Raw genomic sequence first — 17225 nt, forward strand, 5'->3', positions numbered from 1 at the left:
GCTCAGAAGTGGCAGATGTAGTTCAACCCAGATAAGTGTGAGTTGGTTCATTTTGGTAGGTCAAATATGATGGCAGAATATAGTATTAATAGTAAGACTCTTGGCAGAGCGGAGGATCAGAGGGATCTTGGGGTCAAGGTCCATAGAACTCTCAAAGTTGCTGCGCAGGTTGACTCTGTGGTTAAGAAAGCATGAGATGCATTGGCCTTCATTAACCGTGGGTTGAGTTTAAGAGCCGGGAGGTAATATTACAGCTACATAGGACCCTGGTCAGACCCAAATTCGCGTACTCTGCTCATTTCTGGTCACCTCACTACAGGAAGGATGTGGAAACTATAGAAAGGGTGCAGAGGAGATTTACAAGGCTGTTGCCTGGATTGGGGAGCATGCCTTCCGGGAGCAGGTTGAGTGAACTTGGCCTTTTTTCCTTGGAGCAACGTAATATGAGAGGCGACTTGACAGAGGTGTATAAGATGAAGAGAGGCATTAATCTTGTGAATAGTCAGAGGCTTCTTCCCAGGGCAGAAATTGCTATCACGGGAGGGCACTGTTTTAAGGTGCTGGGAAGTAGGTACAGAGGGGATGTCAGGGGTATGTTTTTTTACGCAAAGCGTGTTGAATGCGTGGAATGGACTGCCAGCGATGGTGGCAGATGCCGATACGATAGGGTCTGTTCCTCATGGTCCGGTCTATTGCTCCTCATTCAAGTTATCATCTTTTCCCCGTGGTCCATCGGGTACCTTGATTAAGGCACCTGTTCCTCATCTGAGCCGGCAGCATGAAAGCACCCGCTTACAGCTACTCGGTGCTGGACCGTCACCTGAGCAAGTGCAGTTGTACCCGATTCGGATCCCCGTTCATTGGGGACTCCAAGTGGCTTCGGTGCCCGGGGTGCTTTGTGGATTCGGTCGTTTTCATGTCCAGCTGAGTTGCCGGCCATTTGTCGCCACTCCGAGCAAACGGTACGAATTCTGCCGTTTCCATGTCCAGCTGAGATTTGCTGGCCGTTGCCACTACTCCAAGCCAAGGTTCGAATGGACTGTCGTGGTTTGGATTTCGTCGTCTCGTATCCAGCTGAGTAGGCAGGCAGTTTGCCGCTGCTCGAATGGACTGTCGTTGATCTGTTGTTCCGTGTCCGAGTCCAAATCCAAGTACAGGCTCCTCGTCCGTGTCCAAGTGGGAGTCCCGGCTCCTTGTCCCAATCCAAGTGGGATCCCGGAACCTTGTCGGAGACCGAGTCCTGGCTCCTTGTCCGGATTCAAGTGAGAGTCCCGGCTCCTTGTCCGAGTTCAAGTCAAGTCCAGGTCCTGGTTTCGAGTCCCAAGTCAAGCCTAAGTCCTGGTTCCGAGTCCCAAGTCAAGTCCAAGTCCTGGTTCCGAGCTCCTAGTCAAGTCCAAGTCTGTCTACCTGCCTGTGTCCTGCACTTGGGTCCGCCTCCAGTCGCTCCAGCCGCCTCCTTGTAACACTTTTAAGAGACTCCTGGATAGGTACAACTTAAAAAAAATAGACGACTATGGGTAACCTTAGGTGATTTCTCAAGTAAGTACAGGTATCGTTCGGTAAGCATGGTGGGCCGAAGGAACGGTATTGTGCTGTAATTTTTCTATGTTTCTATGTAACAGTATATCCCTCGAATAAGCCATTCGAACCACGACTCTGTCTGGAACCAATTAAGCTAACAATTAAACGCCTAACTCTATCAATCCCTTCTGGCCACACAATGCACATATCCCCCCATTCTAAACATGTTCATGTACCTGCCGAACATCTCGAAATCCTCTAATGTATTTGTCTCCAGTACGAAACCTAGTATTCCTTTCTTCGACTTACAGACTGTATAAAAAGAAAGCAATCTTTGCCTGCAAATCTCCTCTGAACTTAAAATGCATGCAATTTCGTAATAGACATTCCGACTGTTGGCAAATATAACCATTGTTTCCTCTGTCTATCTCTCTTATAATCTTAAAAACTTCTATCTAATTACAGTGGAAATTGTCATGGGGCAACTGTATAGTTCTGAGGTCCGGCCAACAGCAACTGCCAAAGTTTATTCAGAGAGTTTTTATTTGAACTCTTTTTCACAGAAAATTCGAAACTTCGTCTGGTTGGTGGACCCAATTCATGTTCTGGGAGAGTGGAAGTTTACTTCAACAGCTCGTGGGGAGCTATCTGTGCTTCGGGTTGGGACATCCTCGACGCAAATGTTGTTTGCCAACAGCTTGGATGTGGATTCAGCCGGTCAGTCGCCGACGCTGGCCATTTTGGAGAAGGGAGTGGGCCAATTATATTCGATCAAGCGCGCTGCACCGGATCGGAGTCATATCTGTGGTCGTGTCCGGTGCAATCGATCAATCCTAGAATTTGTCGTGAGCAAAACGATGCTGGTGTTTTTTGTTCAGGTAATCATGGTGGATATGTGTCAAGTCCAAAACATACAAAGGTTTGAAGATAACTGAAAATCTTAATTTTTTCTTTGACATTTGGATTGAATTCGTGAAAAATCTTGGAACGGTATTGGTGAGAATTGCAATGTTAATTTCACTGAACTTTCCAGGAATTCATTGGCCAGTTTTAGATATCATTCGCGTGAACTGGTTTCCTAAATATCTGGGTGGCAGGAGACGCTTCTGTGTTTGAAACTATGGTAGGAGTCCATACTAGCAAGTTATAGACTAAGTTATCACACGATGATCTAATTTAGCATTCAGCCATTCAAAATACTTTCCGAATTACTTACTTATTACTGTACTTATAGGACACCCTCGCTCCAAGTTCCAACTCCAGATGCAACAGTCGAGGGTTGGCTCAGCCGTGAGGTGCTTCGAAAGGTGTGCAGACCCCCATACTGCAGAAAGTGATTGGAGAGAATGAATAACGGCCACTCACGCGATTTTGCTTGGTGCAGGCTAGAACAAATAGAGAGAGCGTAGAAAGCTGAGGAGATACCATTTATTGATATATAAAACCTTGAGGGTGAATGCACTAAGCACTTTTTTTACGTCAGGTTTACAGAATCAGGGTGTGGGTGGTGTTGGTCTAAGGGGAGAGCGGAAAGATTCGGAGACCTCGCTGACGAAGAACGTGGTTCTTATGTAGAACAAACACAGAAAAATGCGGAGCAACACACATCAAAGTTGCTGGTGAACGCAGCAGGTCAGGCAGCATCTCTAGGAAGAGGTACAGTCAACGTTTCAGGCCGAGACCCCTCGACAAGACTAACTAAAGGAAGAGTTAGTAAGAGATCTCTTACTAACTCTTCCTTCAATTGGTCCTGACGAGGGTCTCGGCCTGAAACGTCGACTGTACCTCTTCCTAGAGATGCTGCCTGACCTGCTGCGTTCACCTGCAACTTTGATGTGTGTTGCTTGAATTTCCAGCAGCTGCAGAATTCCTGTTGTTTGCAGAAAAATGATGAGGTGGCTTGAACAACTAGAACATTAAGTGACACTTGGACGGGGAGGAGTAAGCAATTTTATATGAATACTGTCTTACACCTTGATGGACACCATCAAGCGGCGGAGATTCAATCGTCTTCTGGACATGTCCAAGTGGGAATATAAAGTCATTGGCCGTTTTATTAGGTACCGCCTGTTGCAAATAAGGTAACCACTGAGTGCATATTCACGGTCTTCTGCTGTAGCCCATCCACTTCAAGATTGGACAGATGAGAGATGCTCCACTGCACGCACTGTTGTAACGATTGCTTATTTAAGTTAGATTGGCCTTCCTGAGAGCTTGACTAGCCTGGTCATTCTCCTCTAAGTTCTCTCATTAGCAAGGCGCTTTTGCTCACAGAATTGCCGATCACTGTTTTTTTTTTTACTTTGCACCGATCTCTGTAAACTCTAAAACCTTTGAGCGTGAAAATTGTAGGAGATCTAGCAGTGAATATCTATCAGTAAAGTACCGTCCTTTTTACCTACTAGGGGAGTTCTCTGGGGTCATTCTGGTAGCAGTTTACATTTCACCTCAGGCCAATGTCAATCAGGCTTTAGATGATGTGAGAAATGAGATCAACATGCACGAAGCAGCGCACCCTAACGCCTTCGCCATCGTTTTGGGAGATTTTAACAAGGCTGGTCTGAAAAAAAAGTCACTAAGCTGTTACCGTCAACAGATTACTTGCAATACCATAGGAAACAACACACTGGACCACTGCTACACCACCATCCAACCGTGCTATTCCACGCCCTCACTTCGGGAAGTCTGATCACCTAGCTGTACTTCTACTCCCGAGTATAGGCAGAGACCGAAGACTGCAGCACCAGCAGTGAGGACCAAGAAGGTTGGAACAAGCGAAGCACAGGAGCGCCGAGAGGACTGCTTTGAATCGGTGGGCTCGACTGTATTCAGGGATTTATCTTTGAATCTGGCTGAGTATGCTGCAGTTGTTATCGACTTCATTAAAGCCTGTGTGAATCAAAGACTTTTCGTATATTCCCAAACCAAAAGCCGTGGATGAACCACGAAGTACGTGGTCTGCTGAAGGCTAGATCTGTGGCATTCATGGCTGGCAACCCAGGTCTGTACCAGAAAACCAGGTATGATTTGCGGCGGGCAATTTCAAGGCCGATGAGACAATTTCGAATGAGGTTGGAGGCGATGTCAGACGCACGGCAACTCCGCCAGCGTCTGCAAGGCATTACTTCCTACAAAGCGAAATCCAATAGTATGAATGGCAGCGATACCTCACTACCAGATGGACTCAACACCTTCTATGCACGCTTTGAAAGGAGAACACAACTACAATTGTGAAGATCCCTGTTGCACCTGAGGAACCTGTGATCTCCGTCTCAGAGGCCGATGCAAGACTGTCTTTAAAGGGAGTGAACCCCAGCAAGGCAGAAGGTCTCAATGGAGTACCCGATAAGGGTCTGAAAACCTGTTCCATCCAACTAGCGGGAGTATTCAAGGACATTTTCAACCACTCACTGCTACGGGCAGAATTTCCCACTTGCATCAAAAAGGGAACAATCATACCAGTGCCAAAGAAGATTAATGTGGGCTGCCTTAATGACTATCGCCCGGTAGTACTCACATCGACAGTGACGAAATGCTTTGAGAGGTTGAATATAGAACATAGAATAGTACAGCACATTACAAGCATTTCGGCCCACAAAGTTGTGCCGACCCTCAAACCCTGCCTCCCATATAACCCCCCACCTTAAATTCCTCCATATACCTGTTTAGTAGTCTCTTAAACGTCACGAGTGTATCTGCCTCCACCACTGACTCAGGCAGTGCATTCCACGCACCAACCACTCTCTGAGTAAAATAAACCTTCCTCTAAAATGCCCCTTGAACTTACCACCCCTTACCTTAAAGACATGTCCTCCTGTATTGAGCAGTGGTGCACTGGGGAAGAGGCACTGGCTATCCACTCTATCTATTTCTCTTATTATCTTGTACACATATATCATGTCTCCTCTCATCCTCCTTCTCTCCAAAGAGTAAAGTTCTAGCTCCGTTAATCTCTGACCATAATGCATACTCTCTAAACCAGGCAGAATCCCGGTAAATCTCCTGTGTACCCTTTCCAATGCTTCCACATCCTTCCTATAGTGAGGCGACTAGAACTGGACACAGTACTCCAAGTGTGGCCCAACCAGAGTTTTATAGAGCTGCATCATTACATAGCGACTCTCAAACTCTATCCCCCGACTTATGAAAGATAACACCCCATAAGCTTTCTTAACTATCCTATCTGCCTGAGAGGCAACTTTCAGGTACATATACCCCCAGATCCCTCTGCTCATCCATACTAGCAAGTATCGTACCTTTTACTTTGTACTCTGCCTTGGAGTTTGTATTTCCAAAGTGTACCACCTCACATTTCTCAAGGTTGAACTCCATTTGCCACTTCTCAGCACTCTTCTGCATCCTATCAATGTCTCCCTGCAATCTTCGACAATCCTCTACACTACCTACAACACAACGAACCTTTGTGCGGTCTTCAAACTTACTAACCCACCCTTCTACCAACACATCCAGGTCGTTAATAAAAATCACGAAAAGTAGATGTCCCAGAACAGTTCCTTGTGGGACACCACTCGTCACAATACTCCAATCCGAAGGTACTCCCTCCACCACGACCCTTTGCCTTCGGCAGGCAAACCAATTGTGAATCCACCTGGCTAAACTTCCCTGGATCCCATGCCCTCTGACTTTCTGAATAAGCCTACCGTGTGAAACCTAGTCAAATGCCTTACTAAAATCCAAATAGATCACATACACTGCACTACCCTCATCTATATGCCTGGTCACCTCCTCAAAGAACTCAATCAGTCTTGTTAGACACGGTCTACGCTTCACAAAGCGATGCTGACTGTCTCTGATCAGACCATGATTCTCTAAATGCCCATAGATCCTATCTCTAAGAATCTTTTCCAACAGCTTTCCCACCACAGACGTAATGCTCAGTGGTCTATAATTACTCGGACTATCCCTACTACCTTTTTTGAACAAGGGAACAACATTCACCTCCCTCCAATCCTCCGATACCATTGCCGTTGGCAACGAGTACATAAAGATCCTAGCCAGAGGCTCAGCAATCTGTTCCTTCGCCTCATGGAGCAGCCTGGGGAATATTCCGTCAGGCCTCGGGGATTTGTCCGTCCTAATGTATTTTAACAACTCCAACACCTCCTCTCCCTTAATATCAACGTGCTCCAGAACATCAACCTCACTCATATTGTCCTCACCATCATCAAGTTCCTTCTCATTGGTGAATACCGAAGAGAAATATTCATTGAAGATCTCACTCACTTCCACAGCCTCCAGGCACATCTTCCCACCTTTATCTCTAATCGGTCCTACCTTCACTCCTGTCATCCTTTTGTTCTTCACATAATTGAAGAATGCCTTGGGGGTTTCCTTTACCCTTCTCGCCAAGGCCTTCTCATGCCCCCTTCATGCTCTTCTCAGCCCCTTTTTAAGCTCCTTTCTTGCTTCCCTATAATCCTCAACAGACCCATCTGATCCTTGCTTCCTAAACCTCATGTATGCTGCCTTCTTCCACCTGGCTAGATTTTCCACCTCACTTGTCACCCATGGTTCCTCCACCCTACCATTCTTTATCTTCCTCACCGGGACAAATTTATCCCTAACATCCTGCAAGAGATCTCCATAAACATCGACCACATGTCCATAGCACATTTCCCTGCAAAAACATCATCCCAATTCACACCCGCAAGTTCTAGCCTTAGAGCCTCATAATCTGCCCTTCCCCAATTAAAATCTTTCCTGTCCTCTCTGCTTCTATCTTTTCTATGAAATTGCTAAAGGCCAGGGAGCGGTGGTTACTGCCCCCCAGATGCTCACCCACTGAAAGATCTGTGACCTGCTCCGGTTCATTACCTAGTACTAGATCTAGTACGGCGTTCCCCCTAGTCGGCCTGACCACATACTGTGACAGGAATCCGTCCTGGACACACTTTTCAAACTATGCCACATCTTAGCCCTTGGAACTAATCAGGTGCTAATCAATATTAGGGAAGTTAAAGTCACCCATGATAACAACCCTGTTATTTTTACACCTTTCGAAAATCTGTCTCCCAATCTGCTCCTCTGTATCTCTGCTGCTGCCAGGGGGCCTATAGAATACCCCCAATAGAGTAACTGCTCGCTTCCTGTTCCTGACTTCCACCCATACTGACTCAAAAGAGGATCCTACTGCATTACCCACCCTTTCTGTAGCTGTAATAGTATCCCTGACCAGTAATGCCACCCCTGCTTCCCTCCTCCCCCCCCATCCCTTTTAAAGCAGTGAAATCCAGTAATATTGAGCATCCTTTCCTGCCCTGGTGCCAGTCAAGTCTCTGTAATGGTCACTACATCATAATTCCACGTATGTATCCAAGCTCTCAGTTCATCACCTTTGTTCCTGATGCTCCTTGCTTTGAGGTACATGCACTTCAGCCCCTTCTACCTTACTACCTTTAGACCGTTATTCTGCTTCTCTTTCCTTAAAGCCTCTCTATATGTTAGATATGGCTTTACTCCATGCCCTTCTTTCTCTGCTCTTTCGCGCTCGGTCCCATCCCCCTTTCAAATTAGTTTAAACCCTCCCGAACCATGCTAGCAAACCTACCTGCAAGAATATTGCTCCCCCTCGAGTTCAGGTGCAACCCATCCAATCTGTACAGGTCGCACCTTCCCCAGAAAAGATCCCAATGATCCAAAAATCTAAAACCCTGCTCCCTGCACCAACTACTCAGCCACGCATTCAACTGCCATCTCATCCAATTCTTACCATCACTGTCACGTAGCACTGGCGGCAATCCTGAGAACGCCACCCTTGAGGTCCTGTTCTTCAGCCTTCAGCCTAGTTCTCGAAACTCACACTTCAGGACCTCATCCCTCTTCCTGCCTATGTCGTTGGTACCAACATGTTGGTTATGAGTAGACTGAACTCCTGCCTCAGCAAGGACCTGGACCCATTGTAATTTGCTTATCAGCACAATCTGTCAATAGCAGACGCAATCTCAATGGCTCACCACACGGCTTTAGATCACCTGGACAACACAAACACCTGCGTCAGGATGCTGTTCATCGAGTATAGCTCAGCATTTAATACCATAATTCCCACAATCCTGATTGAGAAATTGCAGAACCTGGGCCTGTGTACCTCCCTCTGCAATTGTATCCTCGACTTCCGTACCGGAAGACCACATTCTGTGTGGATTGGTGATAACACATCCTCCTCGCTGACGAGCCCACTGCTCTACTCTCTGTATACACATTACTGCGTGGCTAAGCATAGTTCAAATATCATCTATAAATTTTCTGACGATGCAACCACTGTTGGTAGAATCTCAGGTGGTGACGAGAGGGCGTACAGGAGTGAGATCTGCCAACTGGTGGAATGGTGCCGCAGCAACAACCTGCCACTCAACGTCATTAAGACGAAAGGGCTGATTGTGGACTTCAGGAAGGGTAAGACGAAGGAGCACATACTAATCTTCATAAAGGGACCAGAATTAGAGAAAGTGAGCAGCTTCAAGGTCCTGGGTGTCTAGATCTCTGAGGATTTATCCTGGTCCCAACATATCGATGCACATAGTTATAAAGACGATAAGACAGCGGCTGTACTTTATCAGGAGCTTGAAGAGATTTGGCCTGCCAACAAATACACTCAAAAACTTTAATTGTTGCACCGTGCAGAGCATTATGACAGGCTGCATCACTGTCTGGTATGGATGCACTACTGCATAGGCCTGAAAGAAACTGCACAAATTTGTAAATCTCGTCAGCTCCATTTTGGGCCCTAGCCTACAAAGTACCCAGGACATCTTTCGGGAGCGGTGTCTCAGAAAGGCAGCGTCCATTATTAAGGACCTCCAGCACCCAGGCCATGCACTTTTCTCACTGTTACCATCAGGTAGGAGATACCTGAAGGCACACACTCAGTGATTCAGGAACAGCTTCTTCCCCTCTGCCATTCGATTCCTAAATGGACACTGAAGCTTTAGACACTACTTCACAGTTTTAATATACAGTATTTCTTTTTTTCCACATTTTAAAATCTATTCAATCTGCGTAATTGATTTACTTGTTTATTTCTTATTATGTTTCATGTTATTTATTACTATTATTCTATCTCTGCTGGATTATGTATTGCATTGGATTGCTGCTGCTAAGTTAACAAATTTCACGTCGCATGCCGTTGATAATAAACCTGATTCTGATCCTGATTCTGATTCTGATCAGCAGCTTCTGAGATAATCGAACCACCCCGACTGGCACCTACAATCACTTCATGTTCAATGATAATTAGGACACATTTCTTCCTCATTCTGATGTTTGGTCTGAACAACAACTGAAACTCTTGACTATGCCTGCATTTATTTGGGGATTGAGTTGCTGCTAGTTGATTGGATGATTATATTTTTGCATTAACGAGCCGGTATACCTAATAAAGTGGCCACTGCGTTCTGTCGCCCTGCTGCGATTTGCTGGTTTGCCCCAGGGTTTGGACAGTGATAGATGCCTGACCCATAGAGGCCGAAGTACAGAACGATTCATACTTTGAGATAAATATGACAACAGGAATGCTGAAAATCTGGAAATAAAACAGAAAGTGCTGGATAATAAAAATAAAAATAGAATTCAGCAGACTAGGTGGCAACTAAGAAAAAGGAAACTTTAGGTTTCCTTCTCAGAGACCCTTCTTGGGGACAGTGAAAGAAAGAAGCCAAACTAGTGTTAGCAGGAGAGATATTGGGAGGGGGCATTTGGTTGAACAAAGGGAATATCGTTGTCACGAAGTGGCCATTTAAGCTCCAAAGTACAATGGTTTATCACACTCTAAGAGGCATATGTAGGCCAGATAGTCTGTCTTTTTTTTTGAAGACCCGATGAGGGAGTTCCAAGCCTGCACATGTTTAAGGAGAGAATCGAGGAATTAAAGTACGATCTGAGGAACACATTTTTTTACAGCGAGGCGGAGAACTGAGCGGTTGTTCTTTTGTCGAAGAGAGCTTAATATCTGAAATGAGCTGCACAGGAGGTGTTCGAAACAGATGCCGCTACAGTTCAAAATTGAACTTAAATATGTACGTAATTAGGAAATTTGCAGCAGGATGTGGCTTTCATCCTGAGTCTGATGAAGGGTCTTCATTCTGAAACATCGACTATCCTCTTTTCCAGCATCTTGTGTGTGATATTTGATCTGAATTCGGTCCCAGTCACAATAAACCATAGAGTAGCACAGCGTAGGAATACACTCTTAGGCCTCACTTGTCCGTGTCGACCATGACGCCAGATTAAAGTAAAGCTGATTACCTGCATTGATCCACATCCATGCATGTTAGCACATCCGCCAAAGTATTTCTTAAATGCGGCTGCTTCCAGCTCCGCCAATGCCAGTATAATCCAGACTCCTACCAATTCCTGTGTAAGACAAACACATACCCGTCTAATTCCTTTTAATTCTTCTCCCATCTGGTCTTAAAACTATGCCCGCCAGTACTTTACGTTTCTACCCCGAGAAATCGGCTCTGACTACCTACCCTGTCTGTGAATCTCATAATATTTTACCAGGTCTCACCGCAGTTCCCTGTGTGGCAGAGAAAAGAATCATACTTTGTTTAACCTCCCCTTTTAGATATTACTCCTCAATCCAGACAGCATGTTTGTGAATGCCTTGGTGCACCAGCTCCAAAAGCACAACATCTTTCCTGTAAAGCAATCAGCGAGAACCGCACACAATATCTCAAAGGAACTTTATATAGATGCAGTTTTATGCTTCATTTTCCCTTCGTACCAGATAATCCACAGCGTCCGGAAATTGATCTCTTACGATCATCCAACGTTTTTGCGCAAGGAGAGACGGTAAAAATTCAATGCGCTTCGCCTAGATACCTTAAAGGGGGAACGTTTCACCTACAGAAAGTCGGCGAACCTGAATGGTTGCTTTCCATGGTTTCGGACGCAGAGTATGCGAATGTCACCTTCTCTGTGGAAGATATAAATATTACTCAGGCCGGATACTACACTTGCATGTACCAATTACAGAGAGGTGGGAAGTGGTACAATTCTACGGTGAGCGACAGACTCAAGGTTACCGTGATTGGTAAGTGACAACTCAAGTTCGCATCAGCATGGGCCAATCCTTCTAATCATTCATTGCAAGTTAGTGCACATATGTGCTTCTGTCAATGAATCGCCTTCAATGTTGACCACTGGTGCTATCATTGTAGACGAGAACAAGCAGCCAGGCATTATGAGAGAGTTTAACCGTGCGTTCATAGATAGAACGTTGAATTCGACACAGATGGTACACTGGTCGGGATTGAACTTCTGTCGCTCTAAGCGGCAACCAAACTGCTAGTTGCAATATTGTGACTACTGTTGTTTATATTACCATGTTACATTAGCAGAAAAGGTCTTATAGGGAATTCAATTCTCATAGTCATAGTCATACTTTATTGATCCCGGGGAAAATTGGTTTTCGTTACAGTTGCATCATAAATAATAAATAGTAATAAAACCATAAATAGTTAAATAGTAATATGTAAATTATGCCAGTAAATTGTGAAATAAGTCCAGGACCAGCTGAATGGCTCAGGGAGTCTAACCCTCCAAGAGAGGAGCTGTAAAGTTTGATGACCACAGGCAGGAATGACTTCCTTAGCCGCTCTGTGTTGCATCTCGGTGGAATGAGTCTCTGGCTGAATGTACTCCTGTGCCCACCCAGTACATTATGTCGTGGATGGGAGACATTCTCCAAGATGGCATGCAACTTGGACAGCATCCTGTTTTCAGACACCACCGTGAAAGAGTCCAGTTCCATCCCCACAACATCACTGGCCTTACGAATGAGATTGTTGATTCTGTTGGTGTCTGCTACCCTCAGCCTGCTGCCCCAGCACACAACAGCAAACATGGTAGCACTGGCCACCACAGTCTCGTAGAACATCTTCAGCATCGTCCGACAGATGTTAAAGGACCTCAGTCTCCTCAGGAAATAGAGACGGCTCTGACCCTTCTTGTAGATAGCCTCAGTCTTCTTTGACCAGTCCAGTTTATTGTCAATTCGTATCCCCAGGCAATCCTCCACCATGTCCACACTGACGCCCTGGATGGAAACAGGGGTCACCGGTACCTTAGCTCTCCTCAGGTCTACCACCAGCTCCTCAGTCTTTTTCACATTAAGCTGCAGATAATTCTGCTAACACCATGTGACAAAGTTTCGTACCGTAGCCCTGTACTCAGCCTCCTCTCCCTTGCTGATGCATCTAACTATGGGAGAGTCATCAGAAAACTTCTGAAGATGACAGACTCTGTGCAGTAGTTGAAGTCCGAGGTGTAAACGTTGAAGAGAAAGGGAGACAAGACAGTCCCCTGTGGAGCCCCAGTGTTGCTGATCACTCTGTCGGACACACAGAGTGTCGCACTCCAATACTAAACACCCTACACTTGAACATGCTTTAAGTGTCTTGTAGTAAAACAATGAGATTTTCATTTACATAGAATTTTGAATCAAGGCGCTCATGACAAACTAGAAGGAATTCCCTCATTTAGGACCTAAGAAAAGCAAAATTTCTGTTCGATGCCGGAACTAAACACACGGCGTGCTTCAGACACTTCTCAATCTTAAATATTTCTCTCTTGGCGGGACACATGCGAAGACACCAGAATGACACCTTTTAAGAAGAATCTTAAGCACATCGTTTTTAAATTGGAAAGTAAATCGATTCATAAAGAGCTCAAAATGGTTTAAAAATATACAAGAAAAGTAAACTTGGTGATGGAACCGAAACATTATTAGCTTGCTGAGAAAGTTCTGCTCGCGGCACACCAGGGGAAATTGTACGTATGCCGTTGTATTGTAAAGCTGTATGGATTTGACATAGTTTCTTGATTACTTATATCTCGTTCCTTTCATTTTTTGAATTGTTGCAAATACCGCAGAAAAACCAAGTAAACCGACGATTCAGTTGTTCCGAGAGCCCACCCACTATTCACTCGGGGAATTCGTTAGCGTTCGATGTACGGCCTCTCCCAATTTCATGGGGGCAATATTCCTGCTGTGGAAGGTCGGCAGAAACCAACCGGTGATTTCCAAGCCTGCGGCGGGTTTCTCTGTGACGTTTTCAGTCGCTAACGTCACTCAGGCGGACGACGGAAACTATACCTGCTCATACCAGCTGAAAAGATCGGGAAAACTATACAACTCAACGAAGAGTGACCCTGTGCCTGTGACAGTGACAGGTATGTAAATTAGCTTCCTTTCGCAGTTATGGGATAGACCCTTGGAATCCGTGGATATGTTGATCGCTGTAGGATGGGCGGTGTTTCAATTAATTAACGCTTCTCAGCTCCAGTGACCTGGGATCGATTATTAGCTCTGCTACCTTCTAGTGGAAATTGTAACCATTCTCCTTGTATCACTGGAGTGCATTGTTTTTTCGCCGGGGTGGAGAATCATGCTAAAATACACAGCGGAAGGTGATAGGATTGCTGGACAGGCGGCATATACTCGATCAACCAAATGCACTCTTGTGGGCGGTGTCACGGAGATACACGGAGGTGAAACGTGTTTAGCACACTGGCCTTTTCCTGTCAGGGTATTGAGGGTAGGACTTGAGATTGACACTGGCGAAGCCAAACCTGCATTACTATGCACAGTTTTTGTCACGGTGTTATAGAAAACACGCGGATAAACAAGAGTGCTGAAAATATTTCTCTCTCTTTTCTCCCACTGTCCCCCTCACTATACTCCTTGTCAATCCTCTGGAATTCCCTCCCCCTTTCTTTCTACCTAGGCCTCCCGTCCAATGATCCTCTCCCTTCTCCAGTCTCGTATCCCCTTTGCCAATCAACTTTACAGCTCTTAGCTCCATCCCTCCCCCTCCTGTCTTCTCCTATCACTTCAGATCTCCCCTCCCCCTCCCACTTACAAATCTCTTACTATCTCTTCTTTAAGTTAGTCATGACGAAGGGTCTTGGCCCGAAACATCGACTGTACCTCTTCCTATAGATGCTGCCTGGCCTGCTGCGTTCACCAGCATTTTTTGAGTGTGTTGCTTGAATCTCCAGCATCTGCAGAATTCCCCGTGGTGCCGAAAATATTTAATTGGATGTTAATAGGGCTATCATAGTTGGAGAGGGAGGATAGCTAGACTGAATATTTTTTTCCTAGGCAGGTCGGAGAATTAGTGGCGACGTTAAAGAGGTGATCAAAATTATGTAGTACATAGATAAAAGCGATGATACAAGTATTTACTCCAGGGTGGGGGAGGATAAATCGAGGGAGCATTGATGTGAGTTGAGACTGGAAAGATTTGAAAGGAAACTGACATGATACTTTTCACGTAGAGGTGGTGAATGCATTGAAGATGCTACCGCAGATAGTGGCTGAAACAGGTACAATAGTATCAATGAAGAAGCAGTTGTGTAGGTGGATATGGGCCGGAGTTCAGAGGGATATGGTGGAACGCAGGAATGGTCATTAGCTAGATGTACAAAAGGTCTTCAAAGATTGGTTTGGCAGGACGGCCTGTATCTGTGTTGAATTGCCCTATGAATCTGTGGAAAAATACCGGACTGCATAACGTTTAATTCTGTTAGCGACTTCTCAGTAAGTAATAGACCAGGAATGAAAATAAAAACAAAATATTTCTCTCAGGAAGTTAATATTGTCAAGACAATATATTAACGTGGATTTTTCTCTAAGAGACCGGGGATGAAAATGACAAATTACAGCAGCATTTCTATAGGATCGTCTAATCCAACTGCACAAGAGTGGAAGATAATTCCTAAGAGAATACCGAGATAGAACCACATAAGAAAATGTTAAACATGAGAACCGGTGTTCTTTTAATGTACTGACGACAAGCAAGCGATAAAGGATGAGTTTTCAGAATTAAGACACAATCAAGTGAGGACGCGAAATCCCAGAGCGGAGTCATTTACGTTCAGATTTTACAACAGGCTGAATCCTTGTAGGGTTGTAAATTCACGGGAAATACTCTCCTTGAGAATTAGGGTTGTTGTAGAGACTTTGCTACGTAGGAGCAACAGTTTATATCAAGGTACCGTTTAAGACAAGCGCAAGTGTAAATCAGAACTGAAAGGATGGTTGATGAGCGGGAGTTAATGGCAGAGATGTTAAGGCACAGCGAAATTGTATGTGTGGTAACATTGCCCGAAGAAATAACATACACAACGGAACTTACAACAGGGCCATGCCAATAAAACAATATTCATTCGTGTCAAAGTAATTGATTAAGCGGGTAAGTGTGGTCCACTACGACTTCTAAACTACTGCTGTTACTGATACGTCAGGGGACAGTACGAGGCGAATTGGAGATTGGCGACTTAATTGAATCGATAAATCATTGATTTCTCTTCAATGCAGAGGAACTGCAGCGACCGTCTATTTCTGTGCTGAGAGTGTCCACCGAATTCGTGCCCGGTGAGGACGTGAAATTCCGCTGTTCTGCTTCCAGCATGTTCTCAGACATAACGTTTTACCTCTACAAAGTCGGCGAATCTGGGCCCATCGCCTCAGTAGGGCCGACTGCAGCTTCCAACGCGATACTAAACGTTGAAAATCTAACCAGTTTTCAAGAGTCCTTCTTTACCTGCATGTTCAAAGTTTCAGCTGGTAGCCGGCTCTACTCGTCAACGCATAGCGATCGGGTGAAGATATCTGTATCAAGTGAGTATCTGGTTAAATTATTTTTGTTACTGCTTTCACATGTTAACAATTCTTTTGGAATTCTTTGTGGAGATAGCAAGCAGGACAGACAAAGGAGAATCGGTGGATGTTGTGTACTTAGATTTTAATAAGCTCTTTGACAAGGTGCTGCATATGAGACTGCTTAGCTGCTTCCTTATTGTTAGCTAAGTGGAAATTTCTCATTCTTTTAATGACCTTCTATATTCATTCGACGTGTTAAGAGTGTTGTTGCTAATTCTGGAAGTCCTGGGTTACTCCCAGTGCCAACATTATTAGGAAACTCCTGTACCTAATACATTTTCAAACTGTGTGCATGCTCGTGATCTTCTGCTGCGGTGGCCCATCCACTTCAAGGTTCGAAATGTTGTGCGTTTGAAGATACTGTTTTGCACACCAATGTTGTAAAGCGTGATTGAACCACTATGGCAATTCTACTCTGACCACCCTCAGTTACAGAACTGCCGCTCACTGTTTCTCTTTTTTTTTTGATTTACACAATTTTTTTTTGTAAACCTTACAGACCTCTGTGCGTGAAAATCCCAGGAGATCACCAGCTTCTGAGATACTGAAACCAACAATCTTTTGACAGTCACAGTCACTCAGATCACATTTCTTCCCGGGTTTTGCTGGGACTTTTAATCCGACATATAAAAAGCTGGACTGAAATAAAATAGCACTATCGACCCGCCTTTCATACGTTCGTCTTTATGTGTCGCAAACGAAGAGAAATTATTTAACTCATCAGGTCCACGTCCTCCACCCCCATTGTCAAATTCCGCGGCACCTCTGCAACATATTCTTTCTCAATTTCCCGACCCCGACATCCCTCTACTTTTATGTTGTATTGCTACTTACTGTATATTCATGCAGTTTAATTTGAAGCAGTCAAAACTTTCAGCAGCTATTTGGATACAGTAAGTTACAGGAGGGCTAGGACATCCACACAGACAGATCGGTACGTCGTCATGGAACACAGGATACAACTGGTAATCGAAAAAGAAACGGACAAATATGTTTCCGGGACTGGAGAGCTTGAGTT

The 17225-nt window shown here is 44.9% G+C and overlaps 1 protein-coding gene across 1 annotated transcript in view; it reads left to right on the forward strand.

The window, feature by feature from the left end:
• The window catches only part of LOC134338838 (scavenger receptor cysteine-rich type 1 protein M130-like), an 83014-nt gene that overhangs the window by 37279 nt on the left and 28510 nt on the right, over positions 1–17225 (forward strand). The window contains exons 9-12 of the mRNA XM_063034973.1: positions 2085–2399; positions 11267–11572; positions 13414–13713; positions 15863–16165. Coding sequence (XP_062891043.1) covers positions 2085–2399; positions 11267–11572; positions 13414–13713; positions 15863–16165 — 1224 coding nt within the window. The remainder of the gene's footprint in view (positions 1–2084; positions 2400–11266; positions 11573–13413; positions 13714–15862; positions 16166–17225) is intronic.

Source organism: Mobula hypostoma, chromosome 28 (genome assembly GCF_963921235.1).
Source record: "Mobula hypostoma chromosome 28, sMobHyp1.1, whole genome shotgun sequence".
NCBI classification, from domain to species: Eukaryota; Metazoa; Chordata; class Chondrichthyes; order Myliobatiformes; family Myliobatidae; genus Mobula; species Mobula hypostoma.